This window comes from Orycteropus afer, unplaced genomic scaffold (genome assembly GCF_000298275.1).
Source record: "Orycteropus afer afer isolate SDZICR_OR568_19922 unplaced genomic scaffold, OryAfe1.0 scaffold00756, whole genome shotgun sequence".
In the NCBI taxonomy this organism is placed as follows: domain Eukaryota; kingdom Metazoa; phylum Chordata; class Mammalia; order Tubulidentata; family Orycteropodidae; genus Orycteropus; species Orycteropus afer.
Window position 1 is genome coordinate 796,971 of NW_006922343.1, and position 22,856 is coordinate 819,826.

Here is a 22,856-nt window from a genome sequence, read left to right on the forward strand (position 1 = left end):
ATTTTTGTTTTCTTTATGTTGAGGTGTAATCCATACTGAAAAACCAAAACCAAGCCCACTGTCATACTGAAGCCTCCCTTTTTTTTTTTTAAATTGTGATTTGGGTGAAAATTTACAGAGTAAATTGACTTTCCATACAGCAGTTCACATACACTTTGTCTCATGACATTGACCACAATTTACCACAATGCAACAGCTCCCCTCCCACTTCCTCCCGATAGTTAAAGGCTTCCTTTCTTATACTTCATGGGCTAGGGTATTTCAAAAAGAGCTGCTTCCATAATATTAATAAAGAGTCGCCATTTATTGGACTCTTACTATGTGTGAATGGGAGCTCTGGTAGCATAGTGCCTAAGGCACTTGACTGCTAACCAGAAGGCTGGTGGTTCAAACCCAGCAGCCACTCCTCAGAAGGAAGATGGGGCAATCTACTTCTGTAGTGATACTGCCTCGGAAACCCAAGGAGGGGTCGCTGTGAGTTGGGTCCAACTCAACGGCACATAACAACATGTGTGAAACCCATTGCTAAATGCTTCATGTACATGATCTCTTTTAGTTCTTACAGCCACCTGTTATTGTCCCTGTGGCTTAAATAAATAAGTTGCCCGGGATCACACTACTAGAAGCTAGCAGAGCCAGGGCGTGAACTTCAGTTGGCCTGGCTCCAAATCTTCTTAATGACTGAACTAGAGTGACTGTCCTCTCCTTCTCTCTTCACTTGTGCAGGTATGAACAGTTTCCTCATCTTTGCCAGGAGGATAGACATACGCATGGTCTCCCTGGACATCCCTTATTTTGCTGATGTGGTGGTGCCAATCAACATTACTATGAAAAACACCATTGCCATTGGAGTGGATCCCCAGGAAGGTCTGTGGGGCCCTCCCCTCCCATCTGGCCATCTGTCAGCGACCCACAGGAACCACTATCCTTTCTTTTCTTGCACTTGTACCTCCTGCTAAAAACCTAAAGCCTCCTTTACCCTCTAGTATAGCCCCTGCCCTGTCTTTACAGCATTTTCTCTTTGTTTGTGAGAGCATGGCTTTGGGTCCTTCATCTCCACCTCTTCCAGGAGCTCTCCTGCTATGGTATTTCTACACTTTCCTTGATTTCCTTATTAGATGCACAGGGCTTTCTGATATGCCCTGGCATCTCAGGACATGACAGCTATGTGTGTCCTTTTGGGAAGGTGAGGGTCCAGGCTGAGCCAAGCCTTTCCTCCCCAGGAAAAGTGTACTGGTCTGATAGCACGCTACACAAGATCAGCCGCGCCAATCTGGATGGCTCACAGCATGAGGACATCATCACCACAGGTGGGGCTTCCTCCCAGCCCAGGGACCAACTGTCTGGCTCCGGAGCTGGGAAATAGTCCATCTGTTTTAAGGCAGGAGCCAGTGTGCTCTCTTGACTTCCTGTAGGGCTACAAACTACAGATGGGCTTGCAGTGGATGCCATTGGCCGAAAAGTGTACTGGACAGACACGGGCACCAATCGGATTGAAGTGGGCAACCTGGATGGGTCCATGCGGAAAGTGTTGGTGTGGCAGAACCTGGACAGCCCCCGGGCTATTGTACTGTACCATGAGATGGGGTGAGAGCTGCATCTGGGGCTCTGGGAAAGAGGGTGGGCTGGCTTTGCTGGGGCTATGGATGAAGTAAAGGGTAGGCAATGGAGAGCAAGCATGCTTCAGGGAGCCCCTGTACTAACTTCCATGCTTTAGTAACTTCTTTCAGGGTAACAGTATAGTACAGAGATTTTTTAAATGAGCCTTGGAGTCAGAACCAGGATTCAAATTCCTTCACCATTTATTAGCTACATCGCTTTAGCCCCAATCCTCTCCCTTTTTTATTGTGGTTGTAGCTAGGTGCTGTTGAATTGATTCCAACTCCTAGCAATCCCATGTGGCAGAGTAGGGTTTCCTAGGCTGTAATCTTTATTTGGGAGTTCTGGTGGTATAGTGCCTAAGGCATATGACTGTTAACCGGAAGGCTGATGGTTCAAACCCACCAGCCACTCCTTGGAAGGAAGACTGGGCAATCTACTTCTGTAGAGATACCACCTCAGAAACCCAAGGAGCAGTCACTATGAGTCGGAATTGACGCGACAGTAGTGAGTTTGGGTTTTTTTGTTTTTTTTTTTTAATCTTTATGCCTTAAGCTGTAATCTTTTTTTTTTTTTAAGAGCTTGTTTTACATTCAGCATTATGTATACATTTAGTTTCACTCCCCATTTACCATGTCCAATGCTAACCTGGTCTCCTCCCCTCCTTACCCAGTAACCCTCCCCCGTACACCTCATATTTATGCAATCCTGTTTGTTCTACATTTCCTCAATTTGAATGTTGGTCCTCTGGAGCCCTGTGGTCTATTGCTCTAAGGTGCGTCATCCTGAGTTGAGTGGTCTGCATATACATCTTGTTAACTATTGGGCTGAGAGCCAGCCTGTGGGAGTGAACATTATTCCAGGCACAGAATGTATTCCAGGGCCATGGTATTGGGGGTTTCATCAGACTCCATCTGACCAGTAATTCTGGTCATTATTGAGCCTTTGGATTTTATTCCACGTTTTTCCTCCCACTCTATCCAGGATCTCCAGATTTGATCCTTTCCTGAGTGGTTGGCATTGGTAGCCGGGCACCATCTAGTTCTCCTGGTCTCGAGGGCCAGCGTGTCCTAGGGCTGATTGCATCCAAATGTCCTTGTTTTTTTGCATTCTTCTTCGCTTCCGACGTTTAAGCTGTAATCTTTATGGAAGCAGATCTCCAGGTTTTTCCCCTGAAGGGCTGCTGGGTAGGTTTGAACCACCAACCTTTTGGTTAGCAGCTGAGCACTTAACCATTGCACAGCCAAAAATCCCAAACCTATTGCCAACAAATCGATTCTGGCTCATAGCAACTTTATAGGATAGAGTAGAACTGCCTTGTAGTGTTTCCAAGACTGTAATCTTTACAGAAGCAGATGGTACATCTTTCTCCTTTGGAGCAGCTGGTGGGTTCAAACTGCTGATCCTTCAGTAGCAGTTGAGCTCTTAACCACTGCACCACCAGGGCTCCTTTTTATTGTGAAAATATACATCTACTTTGGTCATGTGGTCAGAAGGAACTCTTCCCTGGAGAAAGGTACCACGCTTGGTAAAGTAGAGGGTCAGCAAAAAAGGGAAAGGCCTTCAACGAGATGTATTGTCACAGGGGCTGCAACAATGGGCTCAGGTATAACAAGCATTGTGAGGCTGGCGCAGGACGGGGCAGTGTTTCATTGTGTTGTACAGAGGATCACTATGAATCAGAGCTGACTTGACAGAACCTAACAACACATATATATCAACATATATATATAACAAAACATTTGCTAATTCAACAATTTTTACATGTACATTTCAGTGACTTTGATTATATTTATCATGTTGTGTAACTATCACCACTATCCTTTTCAAATTTATTCTCCCACCCTCAGAAACTCAGTGACCCCCAAGAATGAATTCCCCCTTCCCTCCTCTTTTCCACCCCTCATAACCACTGTTGTTGTTGTTATGTGCCATCGAGTCGGCACCGACTCATAGCCACCCCTCCTTGGGTTTCCGAGGCAGTATCACTACGGAAGTAGGATTGCCCAACCTTATTTCCGAGGAGTGGCTGGTGGGTTTGAACCGCCAGCCTTCTGGTAAGCAGTCAAATGTTTTAGCCATTATGCTACCAGAGCTCCTTCATAACCACTAATAATCTTTAATTTCTATATATTTATCTACTTCATATAAGTGAAGTCATACACTATTTGCCCTAATGGGCTGACTTATCTCACTCAATATAATCTTTTCAAGGTCCATCCATGTTGTAGCTCAGATCAGGACTCCATCTCTTTATGGCTGAGTAATATTCTATTGCATGTAAATACCGCATTTTGTTAATTGATGCATCAGTTGATGGACATGTAGGTGGTTTCTACTTTTTGACTATTGTGAATAGTGCTGCAGTGAACATTAGCATATGGGCAGATTTTTTAAGGCATTTGACTGCTACCCAGAAGCCTGGAGGTTCAAACCCACCAGCCACTCCTTGGAAGGAAGGTTGGGCAATCTACTTACATAGTGATACTGCCTCGGAAACCCAAGGAGGGGTTGCCATGAGTCGGATCTGACTCGAGGGCCGTGCATTGCATTGCGTTTGTGTTCTCTACATGGGGAGAGACCAATAGCTGCACCTTAGATGACTGCTCACCAACTTTTTTTTTTTCCCCTTTAAATTGTGATTTGGTTGAAAGTTTATAGAGCAAATTGGTTTTCCATCCAACAGTTCATACAGACATGTTTTGTGGCATTGATTGCAATTCCTACAGTGTAATAGCATTCTTCCCTCTTCTTTCCTGTGTTCACCATTTCCCTTCATCCTTCCTACTATCCCTTCCTGCCTTCTTAGCTTTATCCCTGCACAAGTGCTGCCCTTTGATCTCATATGGTTGTTTGTTCTAGGGTGTGTATATCCCTGGTGTTTTATGTTTACCTTACAGGCCTATCATTTGGCTGAAAGTTGAGCCATGGGGGTGAATTCAGTTTTAGGCTTGAAGAGTGTGTAAGGGCCATAGTTCCACCAAACCAAAAACCAAACTCACTGCCGTCAAGTCAGATCTGACTCATTGCAACTGACCCCTCCTTGGGTTTCCGAGGTGATATCACTACTGAAGTAGATTGCCCAACCTTCCTTCCAAGGAGTAGCTGGTGGGTTCCATCAGTCTCTGTCATATCATTAAGCCTGGTCTTTTTTATGACTTTGAATCTTGTTGTACATTTTTCTCCAGCTCTATCTGGCCCCTTCTATTGTGATCCCTTCCAAAGGGATCAGCAGTGGTAGCTGGGCGCTGTCTAGTTCTTCTGGTCTCAAGGTCTTGAAGGCTGGAGTTCATGTAGTCTGTTAGTCCTTTAGACTTATTCTTTCCTTGTGTTTTGATTTTCTTCACTCTTCTTTTCCCCAAATGGGAGCAAAATAGTTATACCAAAAACGCTACTCACAAGCTTTTAAGACCCTAGTCACTGCTCACCAAAGTAGGATATAGAGTATTGTCTTTGTGGACTATGTTATGCCAGTTGACCTTAGTGTCCCTCGCGTCTGTGGTCCTGAGCCCCCAGGCACAGTAACTCATTCCCTCAAAGTGTTTGATTATGGCTAAGAAGTTTTTGTAACTTTGCCCCTTGTGATTCATTAAACCCACTGCCGTCGAGTCATAGCAACCCTTTCTTGGGTTTCTGAGGCAGTATCATTACAGAAGTAAATTGCCCAGCCTTCCTTCTGAGGAGTAGTAGCTGGTGAGTTTGAACCTCCAGCCTTCTGGTTAGTGGTCAAGTGCCTTAGCCACTATGCCACCAGAGCTCCCTTGCCCCTTGTATGCTTTACTATACTTATGGACATATTTGCAGCACATATAAATACATGTGTAGAAATATCTTCTGTCAAACCTATATATATTTGTGGGTATAATCCCATTTGCCTTCCCGCCCCGCTCAGCTTGAGTGTCTGTATTTATGTATCTACTCATAGATTATTGTTATTACTGTTATTGCAGTACTCATGTTGCAGTATTTACCTTTGTTGCCTTTAACTGTTGGGCCCCTCCCAGTGTCTTCCTTCATCTTGATCATTTTGTGCTGAACTCCTCCTTATTATATATTGCCATTTCCTTCACCCAAGTTAATACATATCTGTCCTTTAGTTAGTGATTTCCCTTCCCTTCTCCTCCCACCCCGGGAGCCTTCAAAGAATGATTTTTTCTGTGTGTAAACCTTTTCTTGACTTTCTATAGTAGTGGTCTCAGACAATATTTGTCCCTTTGTGATTGGCTGATTTCACTCAGCATCATGTCCTCTAGGTTCATCCGTGTTATGAGATGTCTCACAGATGTATTGTTATCCTTTAACATGACCTAGTCTTCCATCATTTGTATGTACCATAGTTTGCTTATCATTTCACCTGTTCATGGGTATTTAAGTTGTTCCCATCTTTTTGCCATTGTGAATAATGCTGCAATGAATATGCATGTGTATATATCTGTTCAAGTCATGGTTCTTAGTTCTCTAGGATATATACCTAGTAGGAAGACTGCAGGATCATATGGTATTGTGGGCACAGTTTTTAACCTCTCTGATCTTCAGCTTCCTTACTTGTAAAATGGAGGTAGTAATGAAAATGCACACTTTATAGCCCATGTGAGGACTAAGTGGGACGATGCATGTAAAGCACTTTGCACAATGTCCTGTATACTGTAAGTGCTGATGGAATAGGGTGACTGTGGGTAAAACCAGCTCATACTCTTCCTCACGCAGGTTCATGTACTGGACAGACTGGGGGGAGAATGCCAAGTTAGAACGTTCTGGAATGGATGGTTCAGACCGCACAGTGCTCATTAACAACAACCTAGGCTGGCCTAATGGACTGACTGTGGACAAAGCTAGCTCCCAACTTCTATGGGCTGATGCCCACACTGAGGTGAGTGCCCTACCCCTGCTGCTTTCTGGAAGCCTAGGATGATGGGAATGGCCTTCCCAGGTGCTCCCCTAAGGGCTCTCAGTCTACTAATAGCCACTCTACACACTCCTTCCTCTGCAGCGCATTGAAGCCGCTGACTTGAATGGTGCCAATCGGCACACACTGGTGTCACCTGTGCAGCACCCATATGGCCTCACCCTGCTTGACTCCTATATCTACTGGACTGACTGGCAGACCCGAAGCATCCATCGTGCTGACAAGGGCTTTGGCAGCAATGTCATCCTGGTGAGGTCCAACCTGCCAGGCCTCATGGACATCCAGGCTGTGGACCGGGCACAGCCACTGGGTGAGAAGACCCCTGAGGCTGTGAGTCTTAAGTGTCTGGCTTTCTGGGGGTATCTCAACTTCAGAGCTCTATACAGACCTCCCAGATTCCTTTACAGTCAGAGAGACAAGGACTCACCTAAGCAGAGGGATCAAGCTGTGTTCCCTCTGGGTATGCCTGGTACTACAACTGCCTGATGCTGTTACTTTCAAAGGCCTCCTGGGACACTTCTGCTTCTTCTCCTCATTCCTGCCAAGCCCTGAATCCTGCCTCTTAGAACAGCAGGGAATAAGCCACATGAAACTAGGACCTTTGTAAGATCCACCAATATTCTAGACTGAGTGTGAAAGCTTATGCTTTTCTCTTTCATAACCAGGTTTTAACAAGTGCGGCTTGAGAAATGGTGGCTGCTCCCATCTCTGCTTGCCTAGGCCTTCTGGCTTCTCCTGCGCCTGCCCCACTGGCATCCAGCTAAAGGGAGATGGGAAGACCTGTGATCCCTCTCCCGAGACCTACCTACTCTTCTCCAGCCGCGGATCCATCCGGCGTATCTCCCTGGACACCAGTGACCACACAGATGTGCATGTACCTGTTCCTGAGCTCAACAATGTCATCTCCCTGGACTATGACAATGTAGATGGGAAGGTCTATTACACAGATGTGTTCCTGGATGTTATCAGGTACTGCTGGAACCACCAGAGCACACCGACCCACCTCTGATCCCTGAAGAGTAGTTATGTTCGGTGTTGACTTCTAAATGGACTCGGATAGTGAGTCTTGATCCTGATTTGACTCACTGTGTAGTATTATCATTTAGAATGGAGTTCTAAACTTTTTTTAGCTTGTTTGTTTTAAGGTTACATGTTGTTGTTGTTGTTGTTGTTATGTGCCATCGAGTCGGACCCGACTCATAGTGACCCCTCCTTGGGTTTCCGAGGCGGTATCACTACGGAAGTCGATTGCCCAACCTTCCTTCTGAGGAGTGGCTGGTGGGTTTGAACCACCAGCCTTCTGGTTAGCAGTCAAGTGCCTTAGGCACTATGCTACCAGAGCTCCCTTAAGGTTACATAGAAATCCATATATTAAAAGAAAGAAAGAAAACCAAATGAAATAGACAGAGTCAGACTGGAGACTTGGAACTTTCCACTCTTATCACTGGGCCCTGAGGCAACTCCAAGCATACTGTAAGACTCACTGATGAATAGGTCTTGTAGCTAAATCATGTATATGTATTGTAATACAGAAACCCTGACTAATGCTTATAGTGGTCAAAAGATTTTAGTGTTTTTTTTATGTTTCGTTTTTTTTTAATTATTTACATTTTAAGCCCAAAACAGCTTAAGAATATGGTGCCCTACCACAAGTGAGAGTGGGTTAGCATGGCAGGGATCCTCACATGGAGGATGAGGAGGCATTCCCCTTTGCTTTCCCTCAGGGCTGTATTAGAATTTCATGCTGGGAGGAGGGAGACCTATGTCATTTAGAGAAGCCCCCAATTGATTGCAACATGCTCCCCATTCTGAGGTTGAGATTCCTGGCAAAGGGCCTCTGAAAAAATGCACAGGTAAGTTTTGACAGATAGGCTTTTCCTATGATCACCACCCAGCAAGCCTGTTTCCTCCCAAAGGTATATAGGGAATTATTAACCTGTCTTCTGGCAGCAAGTCATGGGCCCAAACTCCCTCTATTCCCAGTTTGCAGGAAACATTCTCTTCTCCTAAGAATTAGTTGGAATCCTTGGGTGGGACAAACAGTTGAGTATACTGGCAGTTTGAACACATCCAGAGGCACCTACTTAAGAATACAGGCCCTAATGATCTGCTTCTGAAAGACCACAGCCTTGAAACCCTTGTGGAGCACAGTTCTTGTGGAGCACACATAGGGTTGCCATGAGTTGGAATCTACTCCATAGCAATGAACTAGAACAACAATTCATTCATTCATTCTGCAAATACTTCATTAAGCACCTACCACAGAGGCTGTGAGGATTGTACTAATAAATACTTGGTCCTGGCACTGATAGAGCTTAGTCTAATGGGGATCCGTTTATAAGAACATGAATAAAAAGGGTTTCAGTCTATTCATGATCAGTCTGGTCACTCATCCAGCCCTGGGCTATTCCTATTCCCTAAGGCGAGCAGACCTGAACGGCAGCAACATGGAGACGGTGATTGGGCGTGGGCTGAAGACCACCGATGGGCTGGCAGTAGACTGGGTGGCCAGGAACCTGTATTGGACAGATACGGGCCGAAATACCATTGAGGCATCGAGACTAGATGGTTCCTGCCGCAAAGTGTTGATCAACAACAGCCTGGATGAGCCCCGGGCCATTGCTGTTTTCCCCAGGAAGGGGTAAGTTTATGCTAGCAAAAGTGAGATCCAGGGAGGAAGGGTCTGGTAGAAGATAGGCCCTTGGAGGGTGGTTCTTTATTAATCATATGATGGGTACCCTGTATTCTCTCTACCTCTGGTGCCATCGTCACATGCCTTGGTGATGGTGGCACTATTCTTTCTCAGGTACCTCTTCTGGACAGACTGGGGCCATATTGCCAAGATTGAGAGGGCAAACCTGGATGGCTCTGAGAGGAAAGTCCTCATCAACACAGACCTGGGTTGGCCCAATGGCCTTACCTTGGATTATGATACACGCAGGTGGGAATCCTGTCCCAAAACAAACAAACAAAAAGCAACTCCCATCAAGTTGATTCCAACTCATAGTGACCTCTTAGTGTAGAACTGCCCCATAGGTTTTCCAAGGCTATATATCTTTATGGAAGCAGATTCCTTTCCCTTTCTCCTGCAGAGTAGCTGGTGGGTTCAAACTATTGACCTATTGGATAGCAGCTGAAGGCTTTAACCACTGTGCCACCATAGCTCCTCTCTCTCCTAAACAACCTTCTGGAAATTGGGTGGACATAGGGGAGGGAGGTTGAGATTAAAATACCCATCCACTACCATTGAGCTGATTCCGACTCATAGCAACCCTCACTGAGTTTCCAAGGTGGTAAATATTTATGGAAGTAGATTGACCCATCTTCCTTCCCCAGAGAAGCTGGTGAGTTTGAACTGCCAACCTTTTGGTTAGCAATGAAATGCCTTAGGTACTGTGCCACCTGAGCTCCTTGAGATTGAAATAGGGAAAATAAAAAAGAAAATACATTTCTTTGTAGATGGGGAAGAGAAGGGAGTGAGAAAGATAAAGGAAAGTTCTTAAAACAGTGGTTGCCTAATCTAGCCTTCAACCCTCCAATGGCTTTTGTTTGGCTGGTTTAAGTGTTTTTAATTTGAGTACTTTTAGCAGGGTGTAGTCTTCTGGCTGGAGCACAGGCCTCACTGTATGCCCTATCCATTTACCGAACTAATTGTTTGTATTTATTACCTTCCTGGTCCCTTCAGGCATTGAAATTTAAACTCCTAGTCTAGAGAAGAAAAGGTAGAGGGCAGGAGAAGAAGGGAAGAGAATCAGAGTCACCTGGGGGGGTTGGCAAATGCCCTCTCTTTTAGCTTCAGTAGGGTCCACGTAGAGCGAGCGCTCTTCTTGAAGAACATTTTTAAGAATTTGGGCTTAGTCAATTGGCATAACATACTACACAAAACATTGTTCCACCTCCTACTTTGGCGAGTAGCGACTGGGATCTTAAAAGTTTGCAAGCAGCCATCTAGATGCAATGATGGGTCTCTCCTTGTCCAGAGCAAAGAAGAATGAAGAAAACCAAAGAGTCATGGAAACAATTAGTCTAAGCAATTGGTACACCATGCAATCCATAGCCTATACGACTATGAGACCAGAAGAACTAGATGGTACCCGGCTACCACTGTCAACCACTTGGAGGGAGATCTATGTAGGAGATCCTGGATAGAGAGGGAGAACAATGTGGAACAAAACTCAAAATTATTTGGAAGAAAAAGTGGAGGGGCGACCAGGTTTACTGGTCTGATAGAGCGTGGTGGAACCACTGAGACTATCACCCCTAGCTGCTCTTCAGGTCTGGAATTGAACCCACACCTGTGGCTTCCAGCCAAACAAAAGACAGGCATATGAGTTGAACATGTACCTGAGGTAGATACACTCCTTGGAGAGAACAATAATGGGAGGAAGAAGGGCTGTTTATGCACAGGAAGACATCTTAGGGCAGGAGTGCATGGAGGGATGGACATAGGGAAGAGGTAACTATTGGGAGGAAGTGGGAGGGGAGCTGTTGCATTGGAGTAAATTGTAGTCAATGTCATGAGACAAAGTGTATGTGAACTGCTGTATGAAAGTGAATTTGCTCTAAATGTTCACCCAAATCACGATTAAAAAAAAAAAGAAGAAGAATAAGAATTTGGGTTTAGATGCTGGGCTAGGAGTCACAGGACAAGCAAGTTGCTAAAGATCAAGTTGCAGAGCTGAACAATGGTGGCTCTTCCAAGATCATTAGACTTTCTACCCCTTCCCAGAACAGCCCTGGGCTCCCCACTTACCAGTCACCCATTTTCCCTCTTCAGCTTTGGGGCTTACCCTGACCTCTCATCAAGAATGCTTCTTGACTGCTCATACCTGGGGCCAGTTCAGCTCAGGAGGGGCAGCTGGCTCCTTAGTACTAGGCTTCTGGGCCCACTTTTTGAGCAGCTACCCCTCCCTCCTTTTCCTCACAGGATCTACTGGGTCGATGCACATCTGGACCGAATTGAGAGTGCTGACCTCAATGGGAAGCTGCGACAGGTTTTGGTCAGCCATGTGTCCCACCCCTTTGCACTCACACAGGTACTGGCTTAGGAGAGTGGTAACTAAACCGTTTTAACTAGAGTGTTTCCTTGGAGTTCTAAGTTAGCATCCTCAGCTCTAGTTGTTACTGAACAGGTGTGCTATAGAAACTCATTTTGGGAGTTTTCTGTGCTCTGATGCCCTATTACCATGGGCTCTGCCACTCTTGCTCCATCACTTTCACGTCCTAGTGTTTGAAGGTGTGGCTCCCAAACATTAGCGAACAGAGTCATCTGAGGAGCTTGTTGTATATAATGCAGATTCATGGGCCCTGGCCATAGAGAATTGGCTTCCTGAGGACGGGGCCCAGTAATATACATATTAATAGATTCCCCAATTGATCTTAATGCTGTAGTCCCAGCATCTGAGCTCAGCTAGCTCACTTAGTGGTAGTAAGGTGGTGTGGCTTCGAGCCCAGAGTTTTGAGGCAGCTAGCCAATCAGTGTTTATTAAGTACCTCTAACATGCCAGGTATCAGGGTTCATGTTCTTTCTGTGTTAAGTAACTGTGTAACTTTGGATGAGATACTAAGCCTCTTTAAACTTCAGTTACCCATAAATTTTAGAAATTAAATTTAAATTATAATTAAATAAATTAAATTATTAAATTATAATAATAGTGCCCTTCTCAAATAAATACAAAGCATTAGCTCATTACCTGGCACACAGTAAGGGCTCAGTGTGTTATCTCTAACCAACTTGATGATTATTAGCTGTCACTTTTGAGAGTTCTAACCTGTAAAATAATTTGGGAAGGAAAAAGGAGATCTACTGAGCCTGAAACCAAACAAAGATTCTTAATTATTTTAAAATGTTGTCCTTATTTGACAAACATCATCCTCCCTGTCTATATCTGTGCTATATACTACCAATTAGATTTTGTCTGGCTTTACTTAATGATAGGCTTTTTTTTTTTTTTTTTTCCATGCACCAAATGTAAAATTACAGGATAATACTGAATATGATTTTTCAATCTACAAGTTCTGCCTAGAGTTTCCAATATATACCCCCAGGTCAGGAGGGAGAAACTCCTCTATTGCTCCTCCCCACCCCTGCTTCAGAATCTCAGGATCACTTATTAGAAGGCAGTGGCCCATAGAAGGAACCCAAGGTAACTGGGTCAGAAGGGCCCAGAAGCAGAGACATAGAAGAACCCCAAAGTTACTGTTCTTTGCTGCAGATGGAAACTCATTTATTCATTGAGCCACTCAGCTAACTTATTGAGGACTAATATTAGGAGCTGGAAGTTCAGAGATGAATGAAACAGTCTTCCTTGAAGAATTTAATCTGGAAAAACAGACAGACATATCAAAAAATTATCATAGTGTGTTAAAACCCACTTGTAGATGTGAGTACAAGGCACAGAACAGCATGGAGGAGTGATAAGTAACTCTGTATGGGTTTGGGGGAATTTCCTGGAGAAAGTCCTGTCTGGGGTTACACAGAAGTTAACTTCATGGATAGAAAATGAAGAGGACATTTCAGCAAAGGGACCAGCTCGTGCTGAGGCACAGAAGCTGTACCAGGGTCTGACTGTCAAATAATATGTTATTCTTTTTTGGGTTTCCCTATTGAGTAGCAGGACAGGTGGATCTACTGGACAGACTGGCAGACAAAGTCAATCCAGCGTGTAGACAAGTACTCAGGCCGGAACAAGGAGACAGTGTTGGCCAATGTGGAAGGGCTCATGGATATCATCGTGGTTTCCCCCCAACGGCAGACAGGTTAGGCTCCTGAATACTGAGCCTGCTTCCGTATCATCAGTGGGGTTGGTCATCCTAAGGACTGTTGATGATCAAAATAGTTAGGGCCCCAGGAGAGCCTTTTGATTCACATTTTAAACTGTTAGACCTTCTTTTCAACCCCCTGTGGTTCTATCTCTCTTGCCCTACTGTCCATGGGAATGGAATAGCCCTGGGTCTCCTCCTTGCTGGGAAGTGTTAAATTTAGAAGACCAGGTTCTGTCCCAGATCATACTTACATCTCCTCTGCCTCCAGGGACCAATGCTTGTGGGGTGAACAATGGTGGCTGTACCCACCTGTGCTTTGCCAGAGCCTTGGACTTTGTTTGTGCCTGTCCTGATGAGCCCGATGGCCGGCCCTGCTCCCTTGGTGAGTTGGACTAAAGAATGGCCCCCTGGAACAGCAATGTCCTTGGAAGGGCAGGGGATCAGCAGCCTCAGCTTTGTGCTTCTGAATGGGATCCCTCTTCAAAGGATCTTCTAGCAAATAATTTAGTTCACCCTTGGAGGCACTTACAGCATAGTGACTGGGAGCAATGAGTTTGGGCTTTGGAAACACAAAGATGTGGGTTTGAATCTGTCCGCTGCTATTTGCTAGATTCGAATTCAGGTCTCCTGATTGCTTGATTCTTGCTGTGGCCTATGCATTACTCTGTCCTCCTGACCTGCGTGGGCCCACTAATCCATCCAGAGCTATTATTGGAATCCAGATCCTTTTTATTCACAGTATTAAGAAGGGTCTGTATGGTACCTGGGATTAGGGCAGTTAACAGATTGCATTGTCAAATTCTCCAGATACTACTCTTGGACCATATTAGAGGTTTGGCTTCTAGTGGCCCTCCAAATCCTTTTTTTCTCTCCAGTGCCTGGCCTGGTACCTCCAGCTCCCAGGGCTACCAGCATGAGTGAAAAGAGCCTGGTACTACCCAACACACTACCTACCACCTTGCATTCTTCTACCACCCAGACTCGCACATCCCTGGAGGAGGTGGAAGGAAGGTGAGTAGCTTCAGTACAGGATTGAGGACACTGTGATTCAAATAACCATCCCCAAACATCAGAAAACCAATAGTTACGGCTTGATAATTCTGGCAGATGAGAGATAGATCACATCATTAGCTATCAACTTCTACTACTTGAGACAGGATATCACATTTAGACTTGTAAATTGCTGCAGGTGATTCCCTTTTTAGCTGTGAGGTCAAGCTTTATGAACACCTTCAGAGAGAAATCACTCAGGAAGATTTTCCACATGGCATTCCTCCTTCTTCCTCTCTCTCTGACATTAGATCTTGTGTCACAGGTTCAGTATAGAGTCTTGTCCTGCAGTTCACTGAGAAGCAACCAAGTCAAGTGATTGTCTTAGTTATCTGTGCTGCTATAACTGAAATAACACAAGTGAATGGCTTTAACAAACAGAAATTTATTCTCTGACAGTTTGTTGTTGTTGTTGTTATGTGCTGTTGAGTTGGACCCGACTCATAGCGACCCCTCCTTGGGCTTCCAAGGCAGTATCACTACAGAAGTAGATTGCCCCATCTTCTGAGGAGTGGCTGGTGGGTTTGAACCACCAGCGTTCTGGTTAGCAGTCAAGTGCCTTAGGCACTATGCTACCAGAGATCCTTCTCTGACAATTTAGGAGGCTAGAAGTCCAAATACAGGGTGCTGGCTTTAGGGGAAAGTCCTTGTTTCCTTTCAACATCTGTGGGCCTGATGTTCTTTGCAGATCATCATGTGTCTTAGTTTCACTCTTCCCCTAGGTCTAGGAAGTTCTCAGCACAGGGACCCAAGGTCCAAAGGATGCACTTCACTCCAGGCTCTTCTTTCTTGGTAGCGTTGAGGTCCCTCTCCTCTCTGCTCACTTCTTTCTCCTTTTGTAAGATAAAAGGTCTGATTCAAGTAAGGATGTAACTTGACTACTTGTGGGATTTAAGTAAAGATGGTAAGGGTGGGATTTAAGTAAGGTTGTGACCTCTTGTAAGGCTATGACTGATCCTGCCTCATTAACATACAGACATGAGGATTTACAACACATACCAATGTGATCCTACCTCATTAACATATAGACATGAGGATTTACAACACATACCAAAATAGAGGATAATTACAGCACATCACAAAATGAAAGACAACTGATCCTGCCTCATTAACATATAGACATGAGGATTTACAACACATACCAAAGTAGAGGATAATTACAGCACATCACAAAATGAAAGACAACCACACAATACTGGGAATCATGGCATAGCCAAGCTGACATATTTTGAATGCAATCCATGACAGTGGTCTGTGGGCTATGGCTTTATAACTTGGAACAAAAAGGTTTCCCAGGAGTGTGATGGTCTTAGTTTAGATTATAATGACATCTAGCATTCAAATACACACACCATTATTAAATAACCAAGTATAATATGAACAATTCTCAATTCAAGTATAAAATATTCTATTTCCCTAAATCAAGGTGCTGTCAATTATAAGATACATCCTTATTTAAGAGATTAAATGGGAAAAATGACTAACAGCAATTGAGATTCCATTTGACTATAATAAGCACATTCCAATTTCAGAGATGTTAGGATGTAAAAAAAGTGCACATCTTAAAACTGATGAAATATGATGTTACATCCAATTTAGAGAAATTCTTTCTACTTTGCAAAAAAAAAAATCTAGAAATACAGATAGGAGAAGAAATGAGCACCCATATATAATCACTCTTAAAATTTTCATATCTCTTCCAGACAGTTTTCTATTAGACCAATCTTTTTTTTTTCCCCACTGTAATGTACTGGTCTCTTAACTTTTTATAGAATTTTTTTTTCATTTTTGTACTGTAAAATATACATAACAAAACATTTGTCAATTCAGTGATGTTTATATGTATAATTCAGTAACATTGATTACAGTCATCATGCTCAATTTTATTTTAAAAGATAACTAATACTTGATTTCAGTTCAAATCAGAAACCTAATCATAATCCCAAATAATAACTCTAGACCCATATTCCTAAAATTACAAGATTTGCATATGGTGAATTCCATATACTATGTGCCCCATTCTTTTTTAGAATACTTTGTGAAGAAAAGCAAATACCCATGTATAATAATATACTTTTCTCACTAAATTTTGAAGTATTAGCAGCCATTGTTCGTCTCTGATTTTCTCCAGGTTTATTTAGATAACTTTTGAACTCACCTTGGACCTTTTCCTAATGTCAGAGTTCTGTTTGAACATTCAGTGCATCTTGGTTTCAAAAGCTCTTACAAGTAGCTTTTCTCCAGGCTTTTAGGAGATGCTTTAATTGCCTGTTCATAATATGCTACAAAGAAGTTACCTTTTTAGTATTCCAAGTTAGTTATCTGAGCCCTCCCTCTGGAAGTCTTGTGTATTCCCCTGTGAAAGGATGATGGGAAGAAAAACAAAAAAATTTTGAGCTCTATTTAAATCTTTTGATAGTCTTTATCCAGTCAGAGGGCTGGTTTGGCTGGTAGCTTCTTCCAGCTCACTGTGGTAGTTTAATAAAGCCTACTATTGATGTCCTTAATATCCTTCCAGTAGACTTTCAGCTCACCCCCAAACTTGCTTCTCAGCTTTAAAGCGATCCTTTCAAAACATATATTTTAAAACACATTTAAACATGGTCTAACATTTTGAAGACAGTGCCTCATACTGATTTCCCTGTATCTTGTTCCTGTCCACTCCATGTTTCTAATTGTCCTTCTGGTATGATTTCTTATAACTGACAGCCCCACCCATAGGACTCCCTCCCCCCGCCCCCGTTCTGGAGAAAAGTGAGATCTTTAGAGCCTACAAGTAGCCTTCACATTCAGTGTCTTGTGCCCCCAGATGCTCTGAAAAGGATGCCCAGCTGGGTCTCTGTGCACATTCCAATGAGGCCGTACCTGCTGCTCCAGGTAAGCCCTGAGTGCGCCCTTATTATGGAAAAGAATATGTAAGGAATCTCCGTTTCTTGATATTTTTCTTAACCTTTGGGACTGATGAAACCTTTTCTTAGACTAGATCTATAGAAATCATAATCATAATACCTAGCTTTTCATATGCCATATATATGTGTATATGGTGTATGTGTATATGCATAAATGTGTGCATGTGTATATCTGTATATACATATATACACACACACTCTCGCTATCTGTCTGTCTCATTTAACCTCCACCAGCCCTATGAGCAGTTTACTATTTACATTTAACTGATGAGAAAACACAAGCTTAGAAGTTAAGTATCTTTCCTTAAGTCATATGGCCAGTAAGCAGCAGAATTCAGGGTTGGGACTGGAGCTGTTAGCAGAGTGACAGATTTCTTCTGAGCCCACAATGTCATCCCCTATGACTGTCTTCTGAGAAGGAGACGCCCTTCTCAGTGTGGAATCCTACAAGAGGAACCCTCCATATTCCCACCCCTATACCAGTACCAGCTTAAAGGTTATTGGTGGTCCCTATCTAGTGTCTCTCTGTTCTTCATAGGGGAAGGACTTCATGTCAGCTATGTCATCGGTGGGCTCCTCAGTATTCTGCTGATATTGTTGGTGATTGCAGCTCTGATGCTGTACAGGTAACCTCAGCCCCGCTGCAGGGGCCACATGCTCATTGGTCCTCATTACCATGTCTGGGATCTTCCACAAGCTCTATAATTTACTGATTTGACCTCTGACCAGCTTCATTTCAAGGTTGAGTCCCTGATCAGAGCAGCAGAAGGCAAAGACCAAAACCTGAATACTTATTCTTCTTCCTCAATCACACAGCCTTAACACTTTCCTGTGTTACTTGTTTAATGGCCACCACAATCCTTGGCATTTTCTTTATAGACTGGGATGATGCAGACACAGAGGATGTTACCCAAAGTCATGTAGTACGAGGCAAAGCTGGGACTGACTCCAACATTTTTGTTTTTTCCCCTACCCCACACTGCCTCTAGCCATTAAAATTGGGCATGATTTTCTCCTGACACAAGTACTACCCTTTATTATCATATTGCTTGATACATCATTATTTAGTAGGGATCATCCTGAGAAGGTAGATTGTGTCATTTTTAATGTAGAACCTTCTCCTTATGTCTCTCTTTCTCCTTATTTTTCCCCAAATGCTTTAAACATAGCTTGCAGCAAAAGATGTCTGGGTTTTGCTGCTGCTAACAATAATATTAATACTGATAGCAGCTACCATTTAATGAATAACTACCAATGCCACAACAGCCTTGTAATACAGGTATTATTATTTCTCACTTTACAGATGAGGATCTGAGACTTAGAAAGTTTAGATAATGTCTACCAGGATCCCGGCTAGTCTGTAACAGAGGTGGAATTGAAACATAGATCTGTCTTGACTCCAAAGCTCAGTGAATCAGTTATCTATTGCTGCATAACAAATTACCCTAAAATGCAGCAGCTTTAACCAACCAACATTTATTATCTCAGTTTCTGTGGGTTAGAAATCTGGGTGCATCTTAATTGGGTAGCTCTTCCTGAAGGTCTCTCATGGAGCTACAATCCAGGAGTGAGCTGAGGTTGTGGTCTCATCTCAAGACTTGACCAAGGAAGGATCCCCTTCCAAGCTCACTCACCAGGGAAGGAATCCGTTCCAAGATCATTCACATAGTTGTTGGCAGGATTCAGTTCCTCAACAACTCTTAGACTGAGGGCCTTAGTTTCTTTCTGGCTGTTGGCTGGAGGCCTCCATCATCAGTTCCTTGCCATCTGGGACTTTCCATAGGGCCGCTTACAGCATGGCAGCTTGCTCCTCCTGGAGAAATTACAAGACAGAGTGAGGGAGGGCAACCCAGAAAGAAGCCACAGTTTCTTGGAAACCTAATATAGTATCCATTGCTTTTGTGTATTCTGTCATTAGAAGCCAGTCACTAGGTCCTTCTGACATTCAAGAGGAGGGGACTTAGAAGAACATGAATACCAGGAGCTGGGTACCCCTGGGGCCATCTTAGAGGCCACCTACGACACTCAGGTTACATCTTCCCCAGGTATCACCCCCCTAAAGATCTGAACTCATTTCTTATTACCTTTCCTCCTAAAGACACAAAAAGTCTAAGTTCACTGATCCTGGAATGGGAAACCTGACCTACAGCAACCCCTCCTACCGAACTTCCACTCAGGAAGTGAAAATTGAAGCAGTCCCCAAACCAGCCATGTACAATCAACTGTGCTATAAGAAAGAGGTAAGAATTGAAATTTATAGTCAAGGAGTTTTTTAGGGGGTGGAGGAATTATACACCAATCACCTGAATACGTCAGTTAGAGAGGCTGGGTAGTTGATTCCACTATTTCAGAAGTTACAGTGAACAGAAGAACTGAATATAAATTGAGTTTCTGGAGAGATCTAGATCTAACGAGAGTGAGATTCAAAAGCAGATCCCAGAAGGTCTAGATCTGCAAGTGTGTGAGTATTTATCACCCTGCTAGGACATTTTCCCCCAGACTCATGGGATCTTTCTGTCCTGGGGTTGTCATTCCCCTGCAATGAGGCTGGTATCCCACCAAAAAAAAGAAGGGTCTCTTAGATGGCACCCAAAAACTCCAGAGCTGCTGTACTTTCCCTTTGTTAATCTCCAGTCTAGGCTGGTGGACCTGTGACTGGGAATGGCTGGGTTTTTTTTATTTTTTTTTTCCTCCATTCTTCCTCTCATCAAAGTCTTAAAGAATTCCTCTAGAATTCTAGAAGGCTTTACATACTTTGTTTCTTTGTTTTAACTCATTTGTCACATCAGTGAATTTTTTTTTTATGTATTTATTTTTGCTGAAAGTTTAGGCATGAAAAATAGTCCCATTTTCACAAGAGATTGATAGCCAGGGACTTCAGATTGTCCTAGACTGATATGACCCTTGTGTCCCCCCCTGCCAAAAAAAAGTCCTGTAACCTTTCATCAGAACTTATAAGGCTTCCATGCATAATAAATATGCTTTCCCTAATAACCATGTACTTTCTGGATCCATCAGTTACCATATTAAGAGAACTTCCACTACAAGCTAAACAGAACCGACAGGGATGTCTTGCAGTTTTGGGGTGGTAGACCCCTCCTCAATTAATATTTCCAAGAGGATGACTCTCGGAGATTCTTTGACTTCCTGCAGTGTCTGATCCCCAGAAGAGAACCTCAGTAAGGGCCATAGGTTAGAAAATAAAATCGTGTGACCTCTTTCTTCTGTTTTATGCTTCTTCCTCAGCAGTTCTTTCACCCCTCTGATAGTCTTTCACCCTTTCTCTTCTGATTTCCTCTTGATTTCAGGTACCTGTTGCTGTGTGTTTGTAGAGGGAGTGGTATCCCCCAAATTTCTAGTGCCAGCTCCCCCTCCTCTCCCCTAACTTACCCAAAGTTTCTCTCTAATGAAGACTCTGAGTGGCCTGCATCTAATTTACACTAATTTCAGCTTGGAGGGTGTGTTGGATGAATGGAATTTTGTGTGTGTGTGTGTGTGTGTGTGCTTATGTGCTATCTGTGTCTCTGCATGATCAAAGGAGCTGCCACTCCTAGAGGCAGGGACCTTATTTTATACCATTTGTGTAATCATCAAAGCATTTAGCACAGTCTCCTCCTTAATACAGGGGCTCAATATACATCTATGAGATTGAATTGTTACTGAAATAAAGCAGTGGTCTCGGGGCTCTTGGCAGGAACAGTAACCCAGGGACAGGATCCAAGCAATGGCCTGTTTTCTTCTGGCAGTGGCAGCATGTTAGTTGGTATTCCCCAGATACCAGAAGTAAGTCTACTCTTTGAGGAATCCATAAAGGGAGAAGCCTGAGTAGAACTCTAGGCTGTCCTTGGAACAATCCCAGGTTGTTTGGAAATGGCCCAGGGCTCATGGGAGCAAAACCAGAGTAAGCCAATTGCTGTTGCCATGAGTCAATTCCAACTCATGGCAACCCGATGTGTGTCAGAGTAGAACTGCTCCACGGGGTTTTCAGTGGGTAGTTTTTCAGAAGTAGATCACTGGTCTTTCTTCCAAGGGGCCTCTGGGTGGACTCCAGCATCTACCCTTTGTGTTAGTAGCCAAGCATATTAAATGTTTGTACCACCCAGGGATTCAAAAACCAGAGTAACCCTGCCCCAAAAAAGTTACAGGTTATGGGGAGCCAGTATAGTGACACTTAGATTCCCTCTCTAGATTCCCTCTGTCTTATTCCCCAAGTTTTCTCCTTAACAATATTAAAAGGAAGAGATCATTAAGAACAAAACAGCAGGAACAGTAGTTTAAAATCCTGAATTAAATGCACAGTTGCTTTGATGTATGTCAGCATGGTGTTCATTAATAAGCAAAGATAATAATGTAACAATAACTAACATGTTTTAGTGCATTTTATGTGTCAAGCACTGTACTGATTGCATTCCAAGTATTATCTCACTTAACTGTCATGGCAACTGGGTGTGAGGTGTGGATACCATTATTCTCCCCACACTGCAGATGGAGAGACTGAGTTTTAAAGATGTTAAATAATTTGCCACAGGTGACATAACTGGTGAGTGGCTGATGCAGGACTGGAAGCCATGTTTTTTCTCTTTTATGTATCATTACCTATATGCTAATGGTCATAATTCATCATTATAGCTGCTCCTCTCCTTGTAGACTAGGCCTTGTATATTTGCTCTGATCAAGTTCCCCATTTGTCCGTGGGATCTTTGTGCTTTTCACGCCCACTCCACTGCATCCACTTCCTTTTCCAGTTTACCATGAGATCCTTTGTAAAGAGCCAACTGACTCACCATGTGTCCTCACTCTCCACCCTAGGCTGGGCCTGACCATAACTACACCAAGGAGAAGATCAAGATTGTGGAGGGAATCTGCCTCCTGTCCGGGGATGATGCTGAGTGGGATGACCTCAAACAACTGCGCAGTTCACGGGGGGGCCTTCTGCGGGATCACGTGTGCATGAAGACAGACACAGTGTCCATCCAGGCCAGCTCTGGCTCCCTGGATGACACGGAGACAGAGCAGCTGTTGCAAGAAGAGCAGTCTGAGTGTAGCAGTGTCCATACTGCAGCTACTCCAGAAAGACGGGGCTCTCTGCCAGACACGGGCTGGAAACATGAACGTAAGCTCTCCTCTGAGAGCCAGGTCTAAATGTCCATGTTCCTTCCCTCCCTGCCTGTTCCTTCTCCTTTATGGACTTCCAGTCCTTGTGCTCACTTATACAACAGGCTCCCTTCCTTTGTGCTCATCCTGCTCCTCCTCCTCCCACCCCATAACCGCTCCCAAGCCCTCCATGGGAGTTGTTCCCACCTGAGTCCGTAACTACCTGTGCACAAGAAATGATGGCACTTCTGAGAATTTAGACCTGGATGTTACCACAAACCTGGGCCCCCTGAAACTGGGCTCAGGAATGATTCCTTGTCAGTGCAGAGGTCCCCCTCAACCTGTACCTTCAGTGCCTGCCCACAACAGCTGATAATGCAAGACTGTATTCTCCCCCATCAGAACTGGCATAATTGCTTCTCTGAGGACTTGCTCACCAGGGGCTGGGGCAGGGGCTCATAGGTAAAGAGACAGATGGAGGACAGAGGCTGAGAGAAGAAGGAAGAGTCAGCCCAGCTGGTATGGGTATCTGG

General features: G+C 43.9%; 1 protein-coding gene across 1 annotated transcript in view; it reads left to right on the forward strand.

The window, feature by feature from the left end:
* The window catches only part of LRP4 (LDL receptor related protein 4), a 60,496-nt gene extending 38,125 nt beyond the window's left edge, over positions 1–22,371 (forward strand). Inside the window, exons 23-38 of the mRNA XM_007957549.1 lie at positions 727–867; positions 1,224–1,310; positions 1,416–1,587; positions 6,307–6,469; positions 6,590–6,815; positions 7,171–7,474; positions 8,928–9,146; positions 9,312–9,446; positions 11,433–11,541; positions 13,120–13,264; positions 13,539–13,652; positions 14,146–14,281; positions 17,130–17,197; positions 17,768–17,855; positions 19,328–19,469; positions 22,039–22,371. Of these exons, the coding sequence (XP_007955740.1) occupies positions 727–867; positions 1,224–1,310; positions 1,416–1,587; positions 6,307–6,469; positions 6,590–6,815; positions 7,171–7,474; positions 8,928–9,146; positions 9,312–9,446; positions 11,433–11,541; positions 13,120–13,264; positions 13,539–13,652; positions 14,146–14,281; positions 17,130–17,197; positions 17,768–17,855; positions 19,328–19,469; positions 22,039–22,371 (2,582 nt within the window). The remainder of the gene's footprint in view (positions 1–726; positions 868–1,223; positions 1,311–1,415; positions 1,588–6,306; positions 6,470–6,589; positions 6,816–7,170; positions 7,475–8,927; positions 9,147–9,311; positions 9,447–11,432; positions 11,542–13,119; positions 13,265–13,538; positions 13,653–14,145; positions 14,282–17,129; positions 17,198–17,767; positions 17,856–19,327; positions 19,470–22,038) is intronic.
* Positions 22,372–22,856: the final 485 nt, after the last annotated feature.